The 25,938-nt window shown below is 36.4% G+C and overlaps 2 protein-coding genes across 2 annotated transcripts in view; both read right to left on the bottom strand.

Annotated features, from left to right (window-relative positions):
- LOC127624061 (tubulinyl-Tyr carboxypeptidase 2-like) overlaps positions 1 to 13,451 on the bottom strand; it is a 33,337-nt gene extending 19,886 nt beyond the window's left edge. The window contains exons 1-4 of the mRNA XM_052098693.1: positions 12,577 to 13,451; positions 5,521 to 5,609; positions 4,697 to 4,753; positions 4,046 to 4,120 (exon numbers count right to left, since the gene is read on the bottom strand). Coding sequence (XP_051954653.1) covers positions 4,046 to 4,120; positions 4,697 to 4,753; positions 5,521 to 5,609; positions 12,577 to 12,894 — 539 coding nt within the window. The 5' untranslated portion in view covers positions 12,895 to 13,451. The remainder of the gene's footprint in view (positions 1 to 4,045; positions 4,121 to 4,696; positions 4,754 to 5,520; positions 5,610 to 12,576) is intronic.
- A 3,613-nt stretch (positions 13,452 to 17,064) lies between these two features.
- LOC127624237 (feline leukemia virus subgroup C receptor-related protein 1-like) lies at positions 17,065 to 25,573 on the bottom strand. Its single transcript, XM_052098965.1, has 10 exons — positions 24,618 to 25,573; positions 23,645 to 23,789; positions 23,031 to 23,171; positions 22,627 to 22,694; positions 21,348 to 21,451; positions 20,071 to 20,181; positions 19,524 to 19,629; positions 19,176 to 19,287; positions 19,001 to 19,065; positions 17,065 to 18,638 (listed from the first exon to the last, which is right to left on the bottom strand). The coding sequence occupies exons 1-10, from the start codon at positions 25,278 to 25,280 to the stop codon at positions 18,555 to 18,557; spliced, it is 1,599 nt and encodes a 532-aa protein (XP_051954925.1). The 5' UTR covers positions 25,281 to 25,573; the 3' UTR covers positions 17,065 to 18,554.
- Positions 25,574 to 25,938: the final 365 nt, after the last annotated feature.

Here is a 25,938-nt window from a genome sequence, read left to right as displayed (position 1 = left end):
TTTACTGTACATACGAGTTGAGGTAACAACAGTAGTGGAGAAACTGCTACAGATACTAGCATCTTTCGCTTAAACACACTGCAATAAACAAAAATGAAGCAGAGTGAAACTATCTTCATCTGTCTGATATGTGATTCAGACAGTTCAGCTAAGGACAAGTTAACGTGGCCCCTTTAGACTATAAGGTTAGACTATAACTTTAGCTTTATTAATCAGCATGTTACTAGGCTTTCATAATAAACAAACTGATTGTTGTTCTAATATTGTGAAAATGTCATCATGGCATGGTGGCAAGGAAAGCTTATTTATACTTAACCTGTTGATAAGCAATTTCCCCGCACTCGGGAGTGACGTCACTCTGCTTATATTTACAATTTAATTTACTGTCTATAAATGTAATTAATGTTAACAAGTTATACATCTTTTCAAAGGTCTAAGGGTTCAACATTGATATCCGATCTCTGTTTCACGATAGCTATGCTCCAGAAACAGCAATTTAGTTATTTGTCCCAGGAGTACAAATGAAAACATGCAATATCAAAATGGGAATTCATACCTTTGTTATGAAAACGCGATTGCCAGATGAATCCAGTTCGCCACACTTGGGTCAATTCTTCATGTCAAGCTTTCATTGAAAAACATCCAATATAACGTTTTGTCCATAAAAGTGATCAGTCTGGGAAATATTAATATATTCTCCATTGTTTACATGAGATCTCGCCTGAAAGATTTACCCTTCGTCATCGTTCTTCAACAAACTATGCAATCTGAGCAGCATTCATGTTGTAAAATTGTATATTATCTTATATATTAGAGCCTCATAAACAAAATGAGCGTGTCTCCAAAGTCTATTTTTAAAAATGTGGCATAGTTTTATTCAGAATAGCCAGCAGTGCAGTCAGATTTTGTGTCGTCTTTTACTCTGTACAATGGTAGCGATTTTCAGAGAAAAAAGCTTGCAGGAACCTCATTTTTTGTTAGATCATCATCAAATTTGAAATGCAACTTCTTTAGACTTGTGGCTTTGAGAACATTATATTTCTAGATTGTCTTGGCACTTTTATTATTGTTTTTTTAGATTATAAAAACATGTTCAGTACAAAATATTTCCATTACTATAAATTCAGCTTCTCTAACTTTAAAAAAATAACAACATATATTAATTCTGAAACTTGGGAAATAAAGCCCAAAGTGTCTTCTTTCATAAGATACTACAACTGTGTCCATACTCCAAAGGGTCCAGTAAATACAACCATTTAAGTTCAGGTATGTCATTTTCATGGTTTGTGCTCAAAAAGGTGGTGCGTATCAACAGGTTAAAATAAGCAAACTGCTATTTAATGCTTCACTATTGTTATGTACTTGTTTGTTTGTTGTTAGTACATTCTCACTTTAAGGAAAATATAAAAACGGTCCATTCAGACTTTTACATTTTTATACATTTTCTCTCAGGGGACACCCCTGAACCCTGAGTATTTTTATCTGTCAATCTTTTGATAGAAAAAATCCCTCAGACCCCACTACTTTATCTGTTTCTGGGCCCCCAATGTCCTCATACGTGCCTAGTTTTGTAGAGACTATTGGCACTTTTCCACTCCGCATGGTATGCTTTTCTGAGCTTGCTTTTCCACTGCAGTTTAGTGCAGCCTCAATGTGGGTGGGATTACAGGCTGATCGTCATCTTGTGCCAAGTGTAACAGTTAAATTGGTCTGGTTGTTTTAGATGCAAGCTTTCCAGTAGCTGGTCAACTAAATAAAGTGAAGCTTTCAAGCAGAATATAGAGTTAAAGTAACAAAACGTACCATCCTCCATCGTGGACTCCAACAACGCCGTGGCAGAGTTCAGGGCACTCTCCCTCCCATTGCTCACTGGTCTATTGCCATAGATAGCATCCATTTGGTCGAGCCATTTCCACGTTCTTCTGTATGAACCACTCCGGCTGTTGTGGTCCGTGATGGTCCTGTAGTCACTTTTAATAATTTTTTTTTACTTTTACCAATACTGTTGGTAGGTCCGGTGGTAGCCGTGTGTGGCCAACAGCTGAGACACTTCCTGAAAGACTTTTTCATTTTGTTCATCGCTAACGAGAGGAATGTCTGCACCTCGTTTATTGACCACGGTGTGGTTTTGCGCACAGCCATTTCTTTTTACAATACGAAAACTGCGTGAAAAATGATACTGCTATCGCTGTTGCTGACTTTAAAACTAGTGGGTTGATGTCCCGTGTCGCAAATCCAGTGACGCTGGTAGTGACGATTCACTCTGACCAATCAGTGATCTGCAGGGTTTTGACGTCACATTTGGTATCGGCTCGATTGGAACCTCGACCAAAAACTAAGAAAAGTACCTAGACTAAAAAAAGTACCAGGTACTATCCACAGTAAAAAAAATAACAAAAAGCAAGCAGAGTCAAGTTGAGTTGAGCTGTACCATGCAGTGGAAAACCACATATTTTGACTGTTTAGGAATTTTAAATTGTTTTTACAAAGTTCTATTGCTGCCAAAATGGCAAGTTATAAAAACTATTAAAAAAGATATATAATTTCCTAGCTTTATAACTACTGGCACCATGTAAGCTACATATTGTTATCTGGACCTTTTCTGGGAAGGAAATGTAGAGACCGGACCTCTGGGAACTTTAATTGAGTACCCCTGCCCTGGAATATTTCTCTGCTCCAGACACATGAACATTAGTGCTTCAATGTACACTTGGCATTCGCTCGGACCCCGACGACATTCACCTTGTGTAAACCACTGGCTTGGGTCAGTTGAATTAATTGACACTACTATCTTTTGAAAAGCACTGGCACTGAATGGCCCAGCTGCATCTTCTACATGGACAAGAAAGCTGTGCCTGCCTTAAGAAGGAGAAACTACTATGACTCCTAGTTTTCTAGCAACAAACCGAATTTCAGAGCTTCAGGCTGAGTTGAAAGGGTGTGGGTTCATGAAAGAAGACTAAGATCTGAAGCACATGGTTTAGTGATCTACATTTTTTTACATGCATTTTTCTGGATTTTTTTTGTTGTTATTCTGTCTCTCACTGTTCAAATTAATCTACCATTAAAATTATAGACTGATCATTTCTTTGTCAGTGGGCAAACGTACAAAATCAGCAGGGGATCAAATACTTTTTCCCTCACTGTATAAGCACATGCATTTAGAGTCCTCCATTCCAATTGTGACAGAGCAATTGAGATTTCAACAATAACAGTAAGAGTAAAGGAGAAAAGGTGTTTCCACAAAAAAAAAATCTAATTTCTAGCCTATGAAATAGTTTCATATTTTTTCTATAACTAGAAAAAATTGCATTCACTATATAATTTCCTATCACTTTTTAGGAATTTCTTAATTTTCATTACATTTCAAGGCATTAAAATACAACAAAATCACACAGGAAATCGAAGTGTCGCTTCCGAATGTGCAAGTACCATGAAATTGACCCATACTGCCGAATTACAGACAAGCGCCATCTCCCATCTCCTGAATTACTTCCAAGCGCCATCACCATTGGCCATTTTTGCATCAATTCAGATTGCTTTACCTTTTCCAAGGTGCAATCTCGAAGTTGTGGTTCCCATGGAAACCAGGAAGTAATTGCGTTAACATTAACAATGGTGAACGTGATTTAGAAGTTGCATTTTTGCCCTAAAATTTACATTTTACTCCACGGAAGGTTAGTTTTAAGGTTGGGGTTTGGGTTAGAACATATGATTGATAAAATACACATTCCTGTTGACTGTATTACATAATTTACAACAAAAAATATAACTTGTTTTTAGTGCCACCCCATGGATATTTTCCCTCAACAACACTTCTAGCTTCGGCTACTAGGGTGGTGGTTTTTAATTTCGGTAAGCACAGACTGATTTCAGCAGCAAAAACTCCTGTTGCTGAATTAACAGTGAGATCAGTCTGTGAATATACTTAAGGTTTAATTCCAAAACTAGACTAAAACATAAGATAATCATCAATGTATTGGACCAAGAAATCAAGTGAGCTAGGGAATGCACTCCAGCAGTGAAACTATAGGTACAAGGATACATTCCAAGGATAACTGCTTCAAGGCATTTAATGGGAAGTGATTCTCTTATCATCTCTCTGGCAGTCTCCATCAACCTAAAGGACAGGGAAAAGAGTTTAGTTTTACATAATACAGGGTGTCAATGACCTATACCTTTAGAAACACAGATGTGATACACATTTAGGAGTTATCAACCTCTTTATAACTTCTGATATTTTTCTTAGTCTAAATAAATGGTCATGTTATTTGTAAAAGTATTGTCAGCACGTTTTACATTAACAACAAACTTGCAAAAAACAACAGGAAACAACAGAAGCTTATTGGAAACATGAGTTTTTCAACTAAGGGGCTGTTCAAACAAGTACGTTCTAGCCTAATGAATAGAACAGAATGCAGATTGTTTTTAAAGATTAAAAAATATTGTCTAAAAAAATGTGGTAATGCATCACAGAACAAAAATTAAACGCAGAGCAAAGTTGGACAAAGTTGTCCATCTAGTGCATGTTTTCATAGAAAAACATTTGGAAAACACTGCAGACAGATGTACGTGTTTAGTGTGAACGGCCCCTAAGAGTGTAAAATAAGTGTAAAATAAAAGAGGAAGCTGATAACAGGAAAACAAAGGTTGTTAGACAGGATGATGAAGATGCCACAGTGATGGTATCACATACCCACTCAAAGGTCTGGTTTTCTTAATCTCAAAGAACTGTGTTCCTGTGTGGTTGTATCTGTCACCAGTTAAGAAGCTAATGACGACATCAAGTTCATTCGGCTCATTTAGGAAGCCTTTTTCCTGTTTTTCATTGTGACTCATGATTGTCTAAATGCACAGCTGCAAACAATATCCTGTTGAAACTCACATACTCATTATCTTTCACAGATATTACTGTATTTCTGGGAGGAAATTCAGACACTGAAACATTACTCACACACAAAGATGAATATAATAGTTAAAATGATCTAGCAATGGCTCCCAAACCACAGTGGTTCTCAAATAGTTTTGCTTCAGGACCCAAATTACATTGAATGATATTGTTCAAAAAGTTAGGCAGTTATCTAACTTCTAACTTAATGAATAAACTATATCAAAGCCACAAATCTTCCATCTGCTTGCCTTCAAAGTGAGGCAAGACTCAACTGTAGTCAGGAACTAGAATTCAAAGTACCTTTGAATTCAAGATTAGGTAAAAAACAAGCTTCTCTAAATCACTTAAATAGATATTTTTTTATCAAAACAGAAAATCCTGCATCTGTGTAGCTGAAGTATGCAGAACTGTAGCTAATATCACTCTGAATTAAAGAGATTTAAGACATTTCACATAATTCCAGTTGACAGAAAAACTTTCACAGAGCGAGTAAGCATAACTGACACTCCAAAGGAATAACTATACATGAATCCATAAGGTTTCCCAAAGAAGTAGATCTTTAGAATAGGTTTGTCAAGCTATGTCCTCAGGGTGTTATATATGAATGGTTTGTACAAAGTAAAGGATACTGCAGGTTTCTCATGTAGTTCTGGATGGCATGGAGCCAATCAGGCACAGACATGGATGGCTTAAAGTTGGGAACCAATGGCACGGGGTGCTGTGAAAACAAAGAAAGAATTGCTATGATAACAGCTGTAATCCCTAATCCCAGTGAAATCCCTACACAGACAGAAATTTAAGAAATCAAAAAGGTAGGCATTATTTAAAAAAGATCAGTGAAAAGTGAAGGCAAGTTTCAACAAAAACTTTTTCAACCAGGCTGTCGAGTTTGATTCATTCAATAAATATAACACCTTTTGAACAAAATTAACAATTAATCATGTCCTTTGACCTAAAAATTATTCTGTAATAAAGGTGTGTATTTTTTTTTTTATTTCACTATCAACAGAGCATTTCAACTTGAGTACATGTGATTTTGTGTTTTTATGAGCCGGGCCAGTAGGGGGTAGTCAACACGCCACAGAATAGAGCTGGTCACACAGGATACGATCTTGACAGCTGGATGAAGCACAACAGAATGCAGGGATCCAGTTTTATCTTGAGACATCGTACTAAAAACACAGCATTTATGATGCTGGAAACCAGTGAGATCCTCCAAAAGAATCCATATGATGCATACACAGGCAGCCAAAAGTTTGGAATAATGTACAGATTTTCACCAAAGTGGCATTCATCTGATCCCAAAGTATAGTCAGGACATTACTGATCTAAAAAATAGCACCATCACTATTTAAATATAATTTATTTTAATCTAATCTAGACATGCCCTATTTCCAGCAGCCATCACTCCAATATCTTATCCTTGAGTAATCATGATAAATTGCTAATTTGGTACTAGAAAATCACTTGCCATTATATATTGTGTTTGTATTAGAGTTGCCACAGTATGCAATAGACTGGCATGTCTTAAGGTCAATATTAAGACAAAAACGGCCAAAACGAAACAGCTTTCTCTAGAAACTCGTCAGTCAACTATTGTTTTGAGAAATGAAGGCTATACATACAATGTTTGAAAAATGAAGATTTCAAACAAAGGTGTACACTACAGTCTTCAAAGACAAAGGACAACTGGCTCTAACAAGGAAAGAAATATGTGGAAGGCCAGATGTACAACTAAACAAGAGGATAAGTACATCAGAGTCTCTAGTTTGAGAAATAGATGCCTCACATGTCCTCAGCTGACAGCTTCATTGAATTCTACCCACTCAACACCAGTTTCATGTATAACAGTAAAGAGTCAGGGGTTCAGGCCTTATGGGAAGTATTGCAAAAAAAAAGTCACTTTTGAAACAGAAAAACAAAAAGAAATGGTTATAATAGGCAAAGAAACACAGACATTGGACAACAGATAATTGGAAATGAGTGTTATGGATCTTAACCCCATTGAGCTTTTATGGGATCAGCTAGACTGTGAGGTGCATGAGAAGTGCCCAACAAGACAGCCACTTCTATGGCAAGTGCTACAGGAAGCATAGGGTGAAATGTCACCTGAGTATCTGGACAAACTGTCAGCTGGAATGCCAAGGATCTGCAAAGCTGCATGTGAAGGATTTTTTGATGAGAACTCTTTGATGTAGTTTCTGGAATTTTTTTTCAAATTGTAATAGTCATTTTTCACATTATTAATGTCCTGACAATACATTGTGATCAGCTGAATGTCACTTTGGTGAATAAAAGTACTTATTTATTTCCATAAGAGGAAAATCTGTACATAATTCCAAACTTTTGGCTGCCAGTGTATGTAAAATACATAGACTGAAAATTAAACACAGCACAGATGGAATGCGAGAACGAGTCCTGTGACAGCAGGACAGATCGGCCAACTTAGTTTCTAAATGGATTGCTGTCGAATGTAGACTTTTCCTCAATAATATGGTAATGAAACAAAAAATATATTTATTTCTAAAGCCACTTTTTGTATTGTCAAATCAATGCTTTAATAGTCTGCCACAATAATGCAATATATTTCAATACAAATATCTGAATTATTTATTTATTGTATAGCCTATATATTACATTTATAAATATTTAAATTATGTATTGTTCATATTGAATTATCTTTATTTGGGGGTGCTTTCTCAGCAACTATTGATATATGTGATTAATTGCAAATCGTTTGAATATTTTATCAGCATGTCATGTAATTAATTAAATTAAAATTGTAATCGATTGCCAGCCCTATTTTTAACCAATATTTGTGTGTGCTATGTTTATGCTTATTAGAGTATTGCATTACTCAGATGAATCAAAAACGGCTCAAATGAATTGAGCTGCATTGATTCTTTGAAAGAAAACAAAATCATATGGGTTCCATATGACAAGAGGCTGAATAGCGGATAGGGTGAATTTTAATTTTTGGGTGAACTATCTATTTATAAGAGTCATGACATGCCTCTTTTAATTATTTCAAAATGTTATTTAAGGTTCAGTAATAATATTAGTAATGCTTTTTGCTAAAAAAAAAAAAAACAATATGATCATTTTCCACCATCATTCTGACCCTCAATCTAATGCTTTGTTTTGTTGCTGCTTTTCCTTTAAGACTTGACAGTAAACACCCACTGTGATGATTGGCTCTCTGCTTTTGACTGACCTGCTCTCTCCTTACAATCTTACTGATAAGCAATCCTGGGCGGGGCTACTGAAGTAATAATGTAAAGTAGCCATTGATGTGTTGATGTTGAGGCAGTAAGATGCAGATGTGTACCACAGTGTGACATCACAATGCAGAGAATGAGTTGTTTTGGCAGATTGCCTTAAACAAATGCTCTTTTTGTAGTGAGGAGTAAGTTTTGAGTTCTGAAACTTACAGGATGTATTTATAGTAAAATGACCTCTTATATGTCAAAAGATCAAGGAAAATTGTATTCCTCAAGTCATGGCAACTTTTGGATTGCCCTTTCTACTCTTGTAACCACAAAGAGTTTCACAATGACTTCATGACACATCTATCAGTTGATTCTGATGTCTCAATGGCATGAAAAGCCCTTATCATCTAGAAACAGTACCTGATTGATCATTTGGACCCCTACAATGTCAGTCACTTCTAAGTCCAAAAAGACTGTTCAGAAAAGAACAGTGAACAAAGCTCTTCCTCTCGCACACATGCCTCCATTCAAAAGAAGCAAATAAGTAATTAATGAAGGCTAGATTAAAGAAACCCCTTGTCCTCTATCTGGAAAAGGCTCTATTCAGGCACATTACAACACATTTAAAGCGTCATACAAAAGATGTTTGTGAAGGATGCAGAACTAAACATCAGCCCTTATTTTCAATAAGCTCCAAAATAAGAGCACCATCTGTGCTGCAGACAGCTGAGGAGGCAAGGGGTACTGGGTCAGAGGAGGAAATGACAATGGGAATCTCTCTTCTTTCCTATTTCTCTCGCTCTGCCCATTGCAGGGGAATGAATGACAGCAGAAAAGTAGGGAAGTGAAGTCTCTTTTGTACCTGTGCTGACTTTTAAAGACTCCAAAAGCCTGATATGAAAACACAGAAATGCATTGGAGTTACAATGTATCTAGTTCTGTGCCAATGTTATGATTTTTTTAGAAATGGGTTCAGTTGAATGAGTATCTAAATACTGAATATTGATTTTGTCTGTCTGAATTCTCTTAGAGTTTTCATTTACAACTATATGCTCTATTCTAAAAGCTTATGTCTCTTCCACCCTGAAAGGATGTCAGCAATAAATAGGGCACAATCCAAACACTCAGAGCTGTTTGCTGACCTCTGCTCACTCGTGGGACTGTCCTAAATCCTGAGACTACCTGACTATACCTGACTGTACAAGCCACACAGAACTTTTGTTCATCTTAAGGAATAAACGTGGACCTTTTTTTTTTTTGGTTGGCAGATTTTACATTGGCACCAACAATTAAAGTAAATTAACATTTTCTCTTAATTTACTCACTTTCATGCCATCCCAGATGTGCATGACTCTGCTGAACACAAACAAAGGTTTTTAGAAGCATATCTCAGCTCTTGTTGGTCCATTCAATGCAAGTGAATTGGGGCCAGAACTTTGAAGCGCCCAAAAAAAATCACATAATAGCAGTATAAAAGTAATCCATATGACTCCTGTGGTTAAATCTGTGTCTTCAGAAGCGATCTGACAGGTGTTGGTTAGAAAAAGATCAATATTCAAGTCATTTTTTACTATAAATTCTGCTCCCTGCCCAGTAGGTAGCAATGTAAACAAATATGAATCACCAAAAAATGAACGTGGGCATTTACTGTAAAAATTGACAAATATTGAACTGTTTCTCACTCACATTTAAAGTATTGCTTCTGAAGACACCACTGACGTCATGTGGACAATTTTTGACTTTTTGGAGTTTCAACGTTCTGATCCTCATTCTCTTGCATTGAATCTGACCTACAGAGCTGATATATTCTATTAAAAATGTTTGTTTGTGTTCAGCAGAAAAAAGAAATTCAAACAAATCTGGGTTGGCATGAGGGTGAGAAACTATTCCATTAAGCAATATCACACAAGCATGAGTGCTTTTGTACTGTACTGATACGTAGAGTACATAACATGTGCCACTTCTATGATGATGACTCAAGGTTAAATGCTTGTTTTGTTTCCTTTAAAAATCCAACCACTAGTCAAAACAACTGCAGTTTAGGGGATTATCCAAAATAACACTCTAGAGAATAAAAAAAAACTATAAATGTGGTATACATTTTTTAAATATGGAAATGTATGGATAAATTATGAATAAGAAACACCTGACCTACCCGATCCAACATCTGAATAGCCTATTTAGTTTTCAAAGATTGTTTTACTGCACCAACATGGATCCTGCTGAACATGCTGGTATGTGATTTGTTTACATACAGTAGTTACCGCATTGTCCTCACGTACAAGGTTACCAAGGTTACAGGAGGGTCTGATTCTTTGTCAATACAGTCAGTTTTGGGTTAGACAGCCTTTCACATGGACTGTAACTCAGATACAGTAAATGGATTTAACAGTAATGTCTGGCACATTTGCAGCCATCCAAGTCACTCCTAATCTGGCTGATCTGATGGACTCATTCCCATGCAACTGTTCAACACCTGCTGCAGGGGAATGCCTTAAATAAATCACTAAAACATCTGGGGATCTGGGTCAACACTTGTGGCCAATAAAACGCCTTTGTTTTTGCATGTGTCCGTACATACAAGCATATAGGAATGAACAACAGTGCGGCTATAAACATATAACTTGAGCAGGATGAGCTGTCTGACTGAGCAATAAGGATTACTTGGTCTGTAATCAAGATTTGTGATGAAGAGTCACCTTATCCACTCTGAGGCACTTTCATTAGCCAGCTTTTTGAAGGGTCAATCTGGCCAGACTGGTTTACGTTTGGAGGGTAGGGCATGATAGAGTCCTAATCCAAATGAAAGAGCTAGAATTCCCCTATGCCAATGTCACATGTGATGATCATTCCTCATATAATCACATAATCTAAGGAATCTTAACAGAGGAATGTATATGCATAGCTGTCATTCATTGGTTGGATCAGGTCACTTCTTCTGTCTCACTATTCAAGGGACAATGTAACACACTGTTGGAAGCCACAGGGATGAGAAAATCTGTCCACATATCACTGCATATGCTGTTTTCTGGTTGAAAACTGGGTCACAGAGCTGGAAGTTTGAGGGATGCCCTCACTGATTTCACTGATATTAGTGGATGCCCTTTATAAATGAGCACTATTATTATAAATGTGTCCAACGCTTCACATCTTAGAGGTTCAAATGTTTAATATCATGAATATGGTATTATTCATATGGTATGTACTATAAATACTGCTGAATGATTACTATGTTCATGTACAATGGTTCTTCAAAGAATACTATGGTATTACCATGGTCGATGACCAAAACATTTCCAAAAATCTGTAAATGTCTTTGAGATTCAACTGTTTTACAATTGTGTAGTATTATCAATATGGTAATATTCATATGGTATATACATGGTACTAAATGATTACTACAATCATGTACCATGGTTTCACCACTTTATTACAATGGTTCATGACCAAAAACCTGTTAATGTTTCCAGCGGTATAATCGAACTTTGAGGGATCAAATGTTCTACATAATGAATATGGTAATTTTCATAATGTAATATAGGCCTATATTACATTATAAAAATTACCATATTCCCCATTTTTTTCATCCATTTTTCTCAGATTTCTTCTGCTACTACATCAGTGACATCCGGACAATCTCAATGCTGATTTTTTGCTCGAGTTGAAAAAGTTTAACTCACGCAAATGAAGCGATTTCGCATGTTCGGGTCTATTCGCATCTTTGCATTGACGCTCACTTCGCATTGTATGTGAACGCACCATAAGACTTTTGCACAGTACTGTATAGTATATGGTGCCGAATGATTACTATATTAATGTACCATGGTTCTTGAAAGAATACCATGGTATTACCATGGAAGATGTCCAAAAACATTAAAATGTGTCCTACACTCACATATTGGCCAACTTCAAGGTTCAGATGTTTTACAACTGTGTAGTGTAATCATTAATATTCATATGGTAAATAAATGGTACTAAATGATTACCTTATTCATGTCCCATGGGTCCATGTTTCTTCAAAGAATACCATGGTATTACAATGGTAGGCTACATGTCCAAAAACCTCTATGTGACCTACGCTCATATTTTGGCCAACTTTGAGTTTCAACTTTTTTCAACTCTTTTATGTCTTGAATATGGTCATATTCAAATATATACAGTAAACATGGTGCTGAATGATTACTTTATTTACCATTGTGTTACCATTGTAGATGTTCAAAAACTTGAAAATGTCTCCTATGCTCACATTTTTTGCATAACTTTGAGGTTCAGCTGTTTTATATCATGAATATGGTAATAATATTCATATATACTCTGGTCCAATGAGTCTATCAATACCATGGTTTTGCAATTATAGATGCCCAAAACATGTATTTATATATTGATCAAATGTCCAGAAATACTGTTTTGGTAGGCAGCTCACTACGTTTTGAGACAGATCTTCTCTGCATAAACAGCTCATGACTTTCAACTTACTTTAGGTAGGTGCGTTGCATTTCGTATCCTATCCACCATGTCCTGTCCATCGGGGTGAACTTTGGCGACATGGGACAACATTCTCTCCCAGGTGATACTGTCTATAGGAAAGCCCGTCCTGTTCACGTAAAACGGGACCCCACCATCTTTCTCGTCCTCCTCACCGGACGACCTACCGGTGTTGTTTGCCGCCAAGGACAAGGAGGATTCCGGAGGCGGACTGCTCCTATGACAGTATGTGCTGGTGCTTTTGGAGCGCCCGTGTCTGCTGATCTTGGCTGTTGAGGAGCCGCTGCTTGTGGCGCTTGGTCCGGTCATTGTTCAGAAGTATGCAGAGGGGAAGTTTCCCCTTGTTATTCCCAAAGATCAGTTATAATAGCCCGACATTCGCGCATAAAGACATGTTGCGCCTCAAACGTACATATTAATGGACCGAAACCACTCAGTCCTGCTCAACTGTAAAAAATGATGGTTGTTTTGAAAAATATCGAGAGAAAGAACGACGATCAACCGTACCATTTCTAGAGCAAACAAAGACTGACCTTGTTGCAAATGCTTGCAGAACAGATTCAGATCGGTTTAGACGAAATATATTCCCTGTAAGCACCCACTGGTGTACACGCTGAACCGCATTTTATAGTAAACGATCGCATAAGGACATATTCAGGGTGAAACTCCTCCTCCGATGGACTCCACTTAATGGTCAGGCACAGAAACTACTTCATCCTTTCGCTCAAAAGAAAACATACCGTGGAGGCGTTCGACTCCTGCGGGTGTAAAGGAGGGATCTCAGGCTGAATAGTCTCTCGGTAGAATAATTATTCATTTAATTGTATTTGTGAATTATCTGTTTTAATGGGTAGGCATAAGGCTGCTTTCTCTGATGATCTCAACAAATGGTTACTATCTGTAGCGCTTTTGATTGACGTGTTTTCATTGGATGAGGCAACAAAGTGAGGCGGGCTCATTTCCATATAAGGGCAATGGATCAGTCTATAATTGGTCTAAAGTGCGGAAATGGGCGTGAACATGTCTTGTATATCCAGTAATTTGTTTTATATATATATATATATATATATATATATATATATATATATATATATATATATATATATATATATATATATACATATATAAAATGACACTAGCTCTCTATTAGGCTATATTTCAGAAACACAATATATGATGGTTTAAAAAAAAATGTTAAACCATAATTTATTGTGTTTCTGAAATATAGCCTAATAGAGAACTAGTGTCATTTTATGTCCAAATGTTTTTATACCCTTAGTATAATATGCAGGTTCATGATTTACAAGGATAAGAACGAGAAACATAAACAAAACTAAAAAAAACCCTTTAAATTAGACCCATAAGTAAAAGACTCCTGTTGTGATAAGATCAAAATGGGTCTGATTTAATTAGCCATTTATTTGTCTTCTTTGTGCTGTTGATTTAAGATAAACATACTTAATTCCAACTGAATGCCATTGTAGTTGAAACTTTGAGGCACTCATGGGAGAAGAATGACAAATCAAGCAGGCATGTATGGTGACGATGAGGCATGATACGTGCCGGTGAGGCATAAACCTCCTGTTTTGTCTGTCATTTTTGACCCATGACAGGTAACAAATTCTTTATAAATAATGCATAGTTTTTGGTACTAGTGTCAGTTCTTGTGACAATGTCAAGACAATGTATATAATAATAATTATTATTAGTATTTTATTTCTTTTTTGTTTAAGAGAAAAAAAAACATTAAAAACAAATTCTTCCATCCATTGTCTTGACGGGTCAATTTGGACTTGTTTGGAAGAACAAGTTGTGACCTTTCACCTTCTGACTTTCTGGATGTTATACATCTTTACATTTTGTACATCTATGCATTAAATTTCACCTAAAAATATTTAGATTTTTCTCAAATTTAGCCTTAGCCCCACGTTCTCTAGCTCTCCCACAGCTCTACTGGGTACTACATCTTTCCACACGTGTTTGTGCACACATGTACAGTAGTGGCCAAAATATTGGTACCCTTGGTAAATATGATCAAAGAAGGATATTAAAAAAGAATCTGCATTGTTTATCCTTTTCATCTTTCATTTTCCAAAAAAAAAAAAAAAACACAAACACAAAAATAGACCCTTTAATTGAAGTAATATAATTGATTGAGGTGATGTATCTGTAACAAAACAGATGAGGAGTGAGGATCTAGACACAGTTTTTAATGGAAAAACAAAAGGCGAACAGGGTAACTCAAATAACAAAACACAGGGGACAAATAAAACATCCACGATGGGAAAACCAAAATATAAACAAGCGAAACATCCAAGGGCACGGGCAGGAACACATTCAAGAACATACATACATTTAACAACTGACAACGAATGAACAAACAACAGGGCTTAAATACACAAGGATAATTATTAAATTAAACACAGGTGAGAACAATGAAACTGGCAGTGATGAGGGCAGGGAATTATGGGAAGTGTAGTCCGGGACAGATGGCAAGTGAGAAACACAGGGCAGACAATCGTGACAATATCTCATTATTAAATAAATATTTTTCTTCAAAACACGGCCACAATTATTGGCACCCCTAGAAATTCTTAAGAGCAAAATATATCTGAAGTATATTCCCATTCATATTTAAAAATGTTAGTGCATCTGGGTGTTTAGGAACATTAAATTGTTCAGCCATTAGTTCCTGTTTCACAGAGGTATAAATATGAGGTAACACACAGTTCAAATTCCCTTAATCATCAATCACAGTGGGTTAGACTAAAGAATATATTTCTTATGTGCAGTGAAAATATTGTTGAGCTTCACAAAATGGGAGATGGCTTTAAGAATAATATTTTTTTGAGACTTTCTGATCCCAAGACCCAACTAATTTCTGCTGTTTGTGTCTTGGGATCAGAAAGTCTAAAAAAAAATAATCAGTCATCACCTACATCAACCACAAGTTGTTTGGGAGAGTTTCAAGAATAAAAGACTCTACTCTCATCCAACAACAAACTCAAGCATTTTCAGTTTGCCAGACACTACTGGAAATTCAAATATATTTTACTGCCAGAGACTCAAATACCAACAGATACTAAATTAAAACCTGACTCATGGGAGAAGAATGACAAATCAAGCAGGCATGTATGGTGACGATGAGGCATAAACCTCCTGTTTTGTCTAGAGTCATTTTTGACCCATGTAACGAATACTTTATAAATAATGCATAGTTTTTGGTACTGGTGTCAGTTCTTGTGACATTGTCAAGACCATCAAAACAAACAAAACAATAATAAATATATATATATATGCCCATGGTTAAATGTGGTGCTGGATCTTTAATGTTGTGGGGCTGTTTTACTGCCAGAGACTCAAATACTAACAGATACTAAATTAAAACCTGACTGCCGCAGCCAGAAAGCTTTCAATTGGCCCTGGTTGGATCTTCCAGAAGGCCAATGATCCAAAACAAACATAACATTTTCACTGACCACAAAATCAAGGTTCTGCCATGACTATCCCAGTCCCCTGACCTGAACCCCATAGAAAATTTGAAGGGCGAACTGAAGAGGAGTCCACTAACATAGACCTCTGTATTTGAAGGATCTGGAGAGATTCTGTATGGACAAGATTTTCCCCCTGTATCAATTTTTTTTAATTCAACTAATCGTTACATTTTCAGAACTTTCTGAATGAAAGATCAAAAGGATAAACAATGCAGAGTTTTTCATATTTCATATTTACCAAGGGTACCAATATTTTTGGCCACCACTGTACATGTTCAAACACACAAGCACACACACACACACACACACACACACACACACACACACACACACACACACACACACACACACACACACACACACACACAACCACTATTTAATTGTTTTACTGTTATATATAATATATATACACCGTTTATAGCAGGTAATATATGAGTAAATAAGTTTGCTAACATTATTATTATTATTTTATATATGTTACTCCATTAATATTCAGAATGTAGTATTATTTATCATTACTTATCATTATTTGGGGACCACAATGAAACTGTTGAGGGCGCAGTTTCTTAAGACAATATGTGAATAAACGCTTTTTTATTTATGGTTTGTATGATCACAAGAGGGCGCCAGAGTTCTAAAATCAAAATACGTCCCACTGCTCCTTTAAAGTGTACTTGGTGTGTGCGCAGGATGTGTGACGCAAATTGCGTCATAACTTGAACGCGCACCACTATTTTAATACGTTTATTCGGCAATTATTACGTTCCATAACTTCAATTTCCCCAAGAGGGAAATTCTTTTGCACTTCTCTTATTAATAATATTAATTGGAGAAAAACATGGTTGTTACCATGTAAGTATTGTATATCTAATAGCATTTTAGCGAATCTAAGACTGAAACCTGAGCTTACCATAAACTTTAACACTGTTCTTTTTCTTGCAAGTTATGGTATACAAATATTTACAGTAAAGTAATACCCATTTAACCAGACTGTTTTATTATTAAAAAATTCAGAGTTGTTTCAACTGTTTAATGGAATGTGTTACAAAGCAATAAAGAGCTGTACAGAAAGAAAGAAAAAAATGCTATTTCCATAAACTACATTGCATATTATTTTAGTTGCATGACATCATGAGACACTCATGCACTTCTAGTGTTCAGAGTGTAATAATAGCAAAGCACGATTAAACAATGAGTGCAGGCTTTTACTTGACAATTCATTTCCCAGTGACATTTGTGACAATATTGTGAACCATGTTTTTCATAGCTGCCTTCATTATCTGATAAGTTACTATGTAGAAAGAGTAGAAGTATATGCCAAAAATTAATAAATACAAAAACGATCCTGAAAAAGCCAATAAATATGCATCTAAATAATAATAATACAATTTTTTTTACAGTACTGAAAGCAAAACTAGGGTTATAAAATGATTGCATTATATTAAAATAATAGTGCTTCTTTCTACCACATTTCTGTGGCATTTTTTCATTGAACCTCACTAATGATCACACAATATTGCTCTTACAAATACGTCACATTCCTTTTTGGAGGAAATACATTCTTCTTAATGTTGTACATATGCTTACAGGTTGACTTGTGCTATATTGAAAATAGTTAAGCAAGTACAATGTGTGCTTCTTATTTTTTTAAATGCAATGATGAAACTTGTTAAGCTGATTAGTAGCATAAGCGTTTGACATCAGTGTCTCATCTTAGTTGGTGATTTTTTTAAAGCACTCACTATGCTTACTTATGCACTTCCATTTTTTTTTTTTAAGAATATTGTTTTAAAGCATGGGAATTCTTCATCATCCTGAATACACAAAAGCTTTCACTCAAAACAGACATGTAGAATAATTACATGTAGATGTCCTCCAATACAGCAGATGTTAAAAATGAACAATTTATCCTCATAGTATCACACTGAGTTGGAAACATCATTTGAGACATAGCAATCAGATATGCATATGCAATGTGCTGTTTCTGTCATACTAAAAGGATTGTGCATATGGGCATTTTCAGCCCTATTCCATACCACAATTTTTGGTCCATAGTTCTTAAATAAATAAAAACTGTCATGCGTGGACTGTAATTACTAGATTGTTTATCCACACTGTGCTATTATATAGCCTAGATTAGGAGGAAGAATTCAAGTGATAATTGACGCAATTAAATCAATTAAAACCGCTATCAATTAAAAGTAAATGGTGACTGAGGCCGCCTAATATCTTTTGTGTTCAACAAGAGACAAAGTCATACATGTTCTCACAATGAGTTAATGATGACAGAATTTTCATTTCTGAGTGGGTTAGCCCGGTAATGGCATGTGAACGTGGCATCACTGGCCATTTTCACTCAAAATTGTATTATACAACACTGTTACATTACAGCAAAAAAGGAGATTTCAAGTAATCTCAGGAAAGTCTGTGATCTGTTGAAGTGATGTTTGATGTGCAATTGTAGACATTTAAGTGTTAAATTGAGGTCTCATGAGGCAGGCTGGAGGACTCCGACTTGATGCCACTGGATGCTTTTTCTGAAAGCTGCTCAGTGGGAGCCTTTAGGAGAGAGAAAAACGTCTTCAATTAAGATCTCATTAAGACCTGGAACCCTTGACTTGCATTTCCCTAAAGAATTTACTTCAACATTTTCAAGCAAAATAACCGTTTTCTTTGTAACAATAAATATTCAAGATATGATACGCTTTGGCTAATTTCCTTTTTGACTTGCTCTTGCAGTGCAAACTGATTTTAAAACCACTGAGCTGTCAATCACTCCTCACACTCAGTTATGCAGAGTTAAGCTTTTCTCTGTTTGGCATATTTAGTTCACACAAACATCACCAGTGATGAAAGGGATGCTGCTGGCCTTTGAAAACAAAAACAAGGACAAAGTTTAAAACCAAAAATGAAAGACTTACCTCTAGTCCTTTGTTAATGTTTCCCACATTGATGTCATGTCTTTTGAGGTCTGATTTAATCAAAGCTGTAAGAACAACAGATTAGATTTTTACTGCTATTCACCAATTATACTGATTAATAAGAGCTTTACTTAACCTAAGGTAGGTTTTACACCCTTTAAATAAGAAAGATAACCTGTCAGAACAATGCCAAGTAGGATCCAAGCACACAAGAAAATGTTTCCAATGAGTGGGCAGTAGTCTGTGGTGAGCCGTCCTTGGATGAGAGTAAAAATGATACCAAAGACCTAAAAGTAAAGACAATACAATATTACAATGCCTTATCCATGTGCAATCTAAACTGGTTCTTCTACATATCGAAGACAGGAAGGGTGCAAAAATAAAACTGAGTTCATCAAGTCAAACATGGGTGTGTATGGATACACCTTTAATATTCCATCAGGCTGTGTATGGAAATGATCAACCGCATGTGCATTACAAAACAAAACAAACAATTTTGATTGAGATGATAGGCCACACTTACCTGTGCAAATGCATTTAGAAGACCAGATGAAGTCCCCTCCGACTCGGGGTATGTAATTTCGACACCAAATTCAAAGCCAATGGGAAGGTAACCAGTCATAAAAAACCTTTCAAAACAAAACAAGTGCAAGTAATATGACACATGTGTACCTACCTGGCAGAACATGCTATTTAAATGTGATAAACAATGAACCTGAAGCTAAATTAAATATATAATGATTACACATTAATTTAACAAGAATAGGGAAATTAAAGACAGAACTTTTGAATGGGAAGCACTACATGTCCTATTAGAATGCTTTACAAGGTTGCTTGACAATGAGAATATAACCAAAAACACACAAATTGTAGCAAATAAAAAGATCTCTTAAAAGACTATGTTGATATACAAATAATGTGTGGGAGGGAGCTAGGAATGCGGTAATTGTTGTTACTACCTTCAGCAACATTGTGTTTGGTAATAAGTCTGGACATGTGAATCAAGATAGGGCAAATTTCAAAGATGACATTAAGTGGCATAATAAGAAGAGCTCTAGCAGCAGAATTACCCCAGGACCCCAGAGGTAAAGAAGACCACAGAGAGATGTCCCAAGTCCAGCGTGAATGTGAACACCACCATTCCAATGAACGACAGGATGTAGACAATCAATGTTGTCAATCTAAAGGACAAGAGAGTTAATTGCTGGTCTAATAAACAAACAGTAAATGGATTAAGTTAAACGGATAGTTCAACCAAAAATGAAAATGATCTCATAATTTACTCACCTTCATGCCATCCCATGTGTGTATGACTTACTTGCTTCTACAGAATACAAATGAAGATTTTTAGAAGAATATCTCAACACTGTAGGTCCATACAATGTAAGAGAATGGTGATCAAACTTTTGTAGCTCCACAAATCACATAAAGAAAGAAAAAAAGTAATCCATAAGACTCCAGTGTTTAAATCTAGTCTTCAGAAGCTATATAATAGGCGTGGGTGAGAAACAGAACAATATTTATGTCCTTTTTTACTCTAAATCTCCACTTTAACTTTCAGATGTGAAAGTTAAACTAAACAAGCACCACATGTGACTTTCAGATGTATAAGTGAAAGTGGATATTTAGAGTAAAAAAAGGACTTACATTTTGATCTTTTTATCACCCGCTCCTATTATATAGCTTCTGAAGATACGGATTTAACCCCTGGAGTCTTATGGATTACTTCCATGTTTCCTTTATGTGACTTTTGGAGCTACAAAGGTCTGAACACCATTCACTCACATTGTATGGGCCTATAGAGCTGAGATATTCTTCTAAAAATCTTAATTTGTCTTCTGCTGAAGAAAGAAAGTCATACACATCTGGGATGGCATGAGCACTCAAAAAACATTTTAGCCTATTTTTAAGATGTATCCAATTCAATTGAATAACAAAGTAAATGTCATTAATAAAACTTGGATTTTGTAAGATTTGTACTTTTTTTTTTGTTAAAGATTAGGCAATTCAATTAGATGGAAATTTGTTATTCAATTGAAATGGATACATCTTGAAAATAGGCCAAAATATTTTTTGAGGTTGAGTTAATGATGAGAGAATTTTCATTTTTGGGTGAACTACCCTTTTAAATGAAACTGACAAGGGTTAATCCCTTTAAAAATTAGTAATACATGCATTTTAGAAGGAAAAGACAAGAATAAGTAGACTCAGCCAAGTGAAAAATATTATAATGAAAACCTGACACTAATTTGTGTGCCAGAACTAAATACTTTAAGGCCTTTTCCATTAAATGAAAATGAAAATTCTGGAAAAACAACTTTCACTTGTAAGGCATACAAACACATACTTATAAGTTTTAGTACGATCCAACCAGAATCCACACAGTATGGAGCCCACCATTCCAGCAACCACCAAAGTCAAGCCAATTCTGCCTGCATTTATCTCTTCACCCTTAAAAGAAGTTTTAAAGTTAAGAGGAGATCTATGCATATTGTGCCATCATAACATTTCCGTTAACCAGCAAAAGATTTTTCTTGTAATGCTGGTTGACCAAGGAGGTTTTGGTGGTCAAGCTGGACTTTTCGACAGTCTATAAAAGGGACGGTTTGCCCAAATATCAAAATTCTGGCATAGATGTTAGGTAGTATGTTAGTCTCAGTCACCATTTACATTTGATGCATCTTTTTTGCACACAATGAAAGGGAATGGAGACTGAGGCCAAAATGTGCCTAACATCTTCATTTGCATTTCACAGAAGAATGAAAGTCATACGGATGTCACTACTTGAGGGTGAATGACAGAATTTACATTTTTGGGTGAACTAGGCCTATCACTGTACTCATAGTGGTAAGAAGCCTAGTGAAACATGCAGATGAGAACATAAAAAATGCTTTTGTATATGTTTCAAAATACTGCAGGTAAGAGTGCTTAAAATAAAAGTAGTAAATGAAATAAAGACTATGATTTCATAAGTTATGTATTTTATTAGGATTCCATCATCTCTAAAATTCTAGCATTACTGTCATCCAGCAAGCTTTGATGTCAGGATTTTGGAATTGCGAGCTTTCAAAATCAAGTGCTACGGGCCTCACATCTGTTATCCATTACAATCTTTGGGCTCTGGTCTACTAAACTTCACAAAAAAATACGAACTTTCCTTTACTGCATTAGTGTTCTCAACATGCATACTTAAAATTCAATCAACACATGTACATTTCAGCACTGTCTCCATTTTTCAGGGACTCCTCTTTTTAAGACATCTCTTTATTAGAGATGGATGCGTTAAGCACGGTAAGAAATGTCACGTGGTATGCGGTCACTAATCTTAAGCTTGGTGGGAAAGTCTTCAGAACATTAGGGACAGATGAGACTTGGGAATGTGCACAGAACTGCTTGTCTTTTGGCTCCATGGTTCATTTGGACTCTGTCATGAGTACCAGGCATGCATGAAAAGTGGCTAATGAAGTGCAAGAGCCTGGACAATCTATGGCCACCCTTCTGTTCTCCACCTGATATGAATGGAAGCACTGAGACAGACCCAGAAAGACCCCAACACACATGCATACTACATTTTCATGCCAGTTCAGCCACAGTTGTCCATGCAGAATTTTTTAAAGGTCACTTACCAGATAGTGATAAATTATAATTTGATTGAGAAGGGTAGATACAGAGTAGAACGACCCTGTCATGATGCCTATAAAATAAAATTCCTCAGATTGTATACATTTTTTAATGTTTAATAGATTCTGATTGCATTCTGTTAACATTCCAATATGCATGTATATATTGTGTACAGCAGTTTGTTTATGTATGAGTGACCATGTATGGTAGCATGCAGAACTTTCTCTGCATTAATACAATTCAGATTTTAGCATTAGAGAAGGTTATATACATTATAAATAAATAAAATTGAAATACAATTAAAATAGAAAGCATCTAACGATGAGAAATAACACTTAATTGGTTGTTTTTTGACTCTATTAAAATCACTCTTTCAGATTGATAAGGATTGAATGATTCATTTTCTCACCATAACTTATAAGGAGCAGAATGAAGGGCTTGTTTTTGAAGAGGTTAATGATTGATTTCTTGTATGAATACTCTTCAGACGGATTTACAGTGAGAACAGCTTGCGCCTTGCTGGATGGCAGAGGAGGTCTGTCCTGGATGACTAACAAAAACATTAAGAAAGAGATGAACTCTTAAATGGGATTGAAAATGCCTGTATTTCCTCATGTAATTTCTGATTATTACTGAACAAACTGAAAATGTTTAAAGTTATCATGAGGGATGAACTGTACTTGTATACTTTTTGATACTCTAATCTTAATCGTTGTGGACAACAACTCTCATCCCCATGTTTATTAAAGGGTCAGGTCATTTCCATCTTGACATCTGTTGAGAAATGGCACATGGCATATATGCAAAGATAATGCGCAAGATCTCTGTAATTATCTAAAAGATCTAAAGTTGTTTTGTATGGCACTTAAAGTAATTTTTGTTTGATACAAAAATTAACATAAATGTCCCTATTCTATATATGTCTTCGTCTCCTGTGCTGTGTCGACATTTAATGCCATATTTTCACTCGACATTATGTTTGGACCACTCTAGGAGAGAAAAAAAATTATAAAAAAATCTTACCAAACACTGTTAAAAGAAACAAAAGAGTTGAAACTACAGCTGTCCCATAGAACATTATGCTGATGTTGTGGCCCATGAGCTCTTTGTCATTTGGTGTGTTCGGTACCAGTACAGGTGGGAGCAGAAAACCTATTGCTACACCAAGCTGAAAGAGAAATAAGCAGAGAATATTAATTGGACAGTTCACCCAAAAATGAAAATTCTCTCATTATTTACTCACCCTCATGCCATCCCAGATATGTAAGGCTTAATTCTGCAGAATACAACGATTTTTTGAAGAATAGTTCAGCTCTGAAGGTCCATACAATGCAAGTGAATGGTGATAAAAATACTGAAGCTCCAAAAAGCAGCATACATGTAATCCATATGACTCCAGTGGTTTAAACCATGTCTTCTGAAGCAATCAATCGGTTTTGGATGAAAACAGACCAAAATCTAACTTATCTTTTAGGAACAGTCATGATTTCAAGCGCAATTACACATCCTAGCGCTTGCCGTAATCGACCATGAAATTATGATCAGCAAGGAGACTGCAGATGTCAACATTTATAATGAAAAATGGGTCACAGTTTGGTAAGAGAAAAAGAAAAAGATTGGATCATTTCTGAAGACATAGATTAAACCACTGGAGATGTATAGATTAATTTTATGCTGCCTTTATATGCTTTTTGAAACTTCAAAGTTTTGGTAACCATTCACTTACACCGAATGGACCTACAGAGCCAAAACACTTTTCTAAAAATCTTCATTTGTGTTCTGCAGAAGGAAGTCATGCACATCTGGGAGGACATGAGGGTGAGTAAATGATGAGAGAATTTTCAAAATAAAAAAAGAGAAAAATACAAAATAATTGCAATATCACTATAATCTTAAAAACATTACAATTACTCAGTAGCCCACTTGTAGCTAATGATCAACTACACTGTTATGCAAACTGAAATCATGCACTCACACCTGAAATAATGATACATACCTGGTTGCCCAAAACAGCTGTGGCACACGCCGTGGAAACTTCTCTCGGCCCGAACCAAACCGACGCGATTCTGGAGGGGAGACCTAGGATAAACACCTGTGCCACAGAACATATGATCTGTGCGGTCATGGTGACCCAGAACAGGTCGGGCCTCACACTGGCGCATTTCACCCACGCACCTACGCCGTTCAAGCCGGCCCCTAGTAACGCTGTCATCCTCAGTCCCTTCTTATCCAACAGCCACGTCGCAGGGAAGATTAAAGGCACGTACACGACCATATAGACCAGGGAGAGCCAGTCGATCATGATGTTTGTTACATTGTAATAGTCCGTGAAAATGTTGACGATGATGCTGTACTGGATCCACTGAAATGCGTTGACGAGCGAATAGAGGCTGAACACCGCCAGCACCGCAAACCTCCTCCAGTACAGTTTAGTTTCTAGGGGGTTCTCATTCTGCTCGCTGGGAAGCATCGGCTCTTTTTCGTCCGGTGGAGGAAGCTCCTGTTCCAGCACCTTTGGATCCACAGTTACAAGAGCCGATCCATCGGAAAGATCCCTATAGCAGCTGTCCTCCTCTGGCGTCTCGCAGGCAGTGACACTGCCGTCAGGTGTACTGTTGGGCAGAACATGTTGCTCTTGAAGCAACTCACCCGCCACCATTATGACAAAATCAACGTTTGCAGTGAGACATAAACGATTCTAATTTATATCAAAAGAACGGATGCCTTCGTCGACATATGTAGCGCTTTGAATGAACGTTTCCGAGCGGTACGCTTGTAAAACTAAGACAAAAAGACGGTCGGTTTCAGATTTCAGTTGTAGTACGGATGGAAATAAGAGCACTTGATTATAGCGCATATAAAACGATGCAACTAACACCAGTTAAAATCAACGGCTTGAACTAGGGCTAAGTTTCCTATTACTACCGGCTTCTAGAACATGTGGAAGATGATGATGGCGTGATCGTGATGTGCGCATCCTCTTTGGAATTTGCTTCCCCCGCTAAGCTTATGTACATGCATGGACCAATGAGAATGTAGGTGGGGAGGGGCCAGAAGGTGATAGTAGAGCTTGGCCTTCTCCAGATACACACTCCCTTTATAAACCCTTTATACAGGCTTGTGAACTTGCAGAGTAGGCAGGGTGTAAAGACAAACAAAAGGCATTTTTTTCTCTCCTTTTGATTTAATCGTAAACTGTTTAATTTATTTAAAACGTCATTATAGAAGCAACCTTTTACACTCTTTGTTTCTAAACTGTGGCTCCATCAAGAGCCACAGTTTATTTGGTGATTTGATATTAAATGCATTCAGCCCTT

This window comes from Xyrauchen texanus, chromosome 30, assembly GCF_025860055.1.
Source record: "Xyrauchen texanus isolate HMW12.3.18 chromosome 30, RBS_HiC_50CHRs, whole genome shotgun sequence".
Lineage (NCBI taxonomy): Eukaryota > Metazoa > Chordata > Actinopteri > Cypriniformes > Catostomidae > Xyrauchen > Xyrauchen texanus.
The sequence above is the reverse complement of the archived record's forward strand: the minus strand, read 5'-3'. Positions and strand labels throughout refer to the sequence as shown.

Excerpts from the sequence above, each read along its gene's own strand:
- LOC127624237 (XM_052098965.1), bottom strand. The coding sequence starts at position 25,280 with ATGGTGGCGGGTGAGTTGCTTCAAGAGCAACATGTTCTGCCCAACAGT. Across the intron at positions 22,695-23,030 it reads TCTGCTCCTTATAAGTTATG|GCATCATGACAGGGTCGTTC; the intron begins GTGAGAAAATGA and ends TTTATTTTATAG. Across the intron at positions 21,452-22,626 it reads TTATAATTTATCACTATCTG|GGTGAAGAGATAAATGCAGG; the intron begins GTAAGTGACCTT and ends ACTTCTTTTAAG.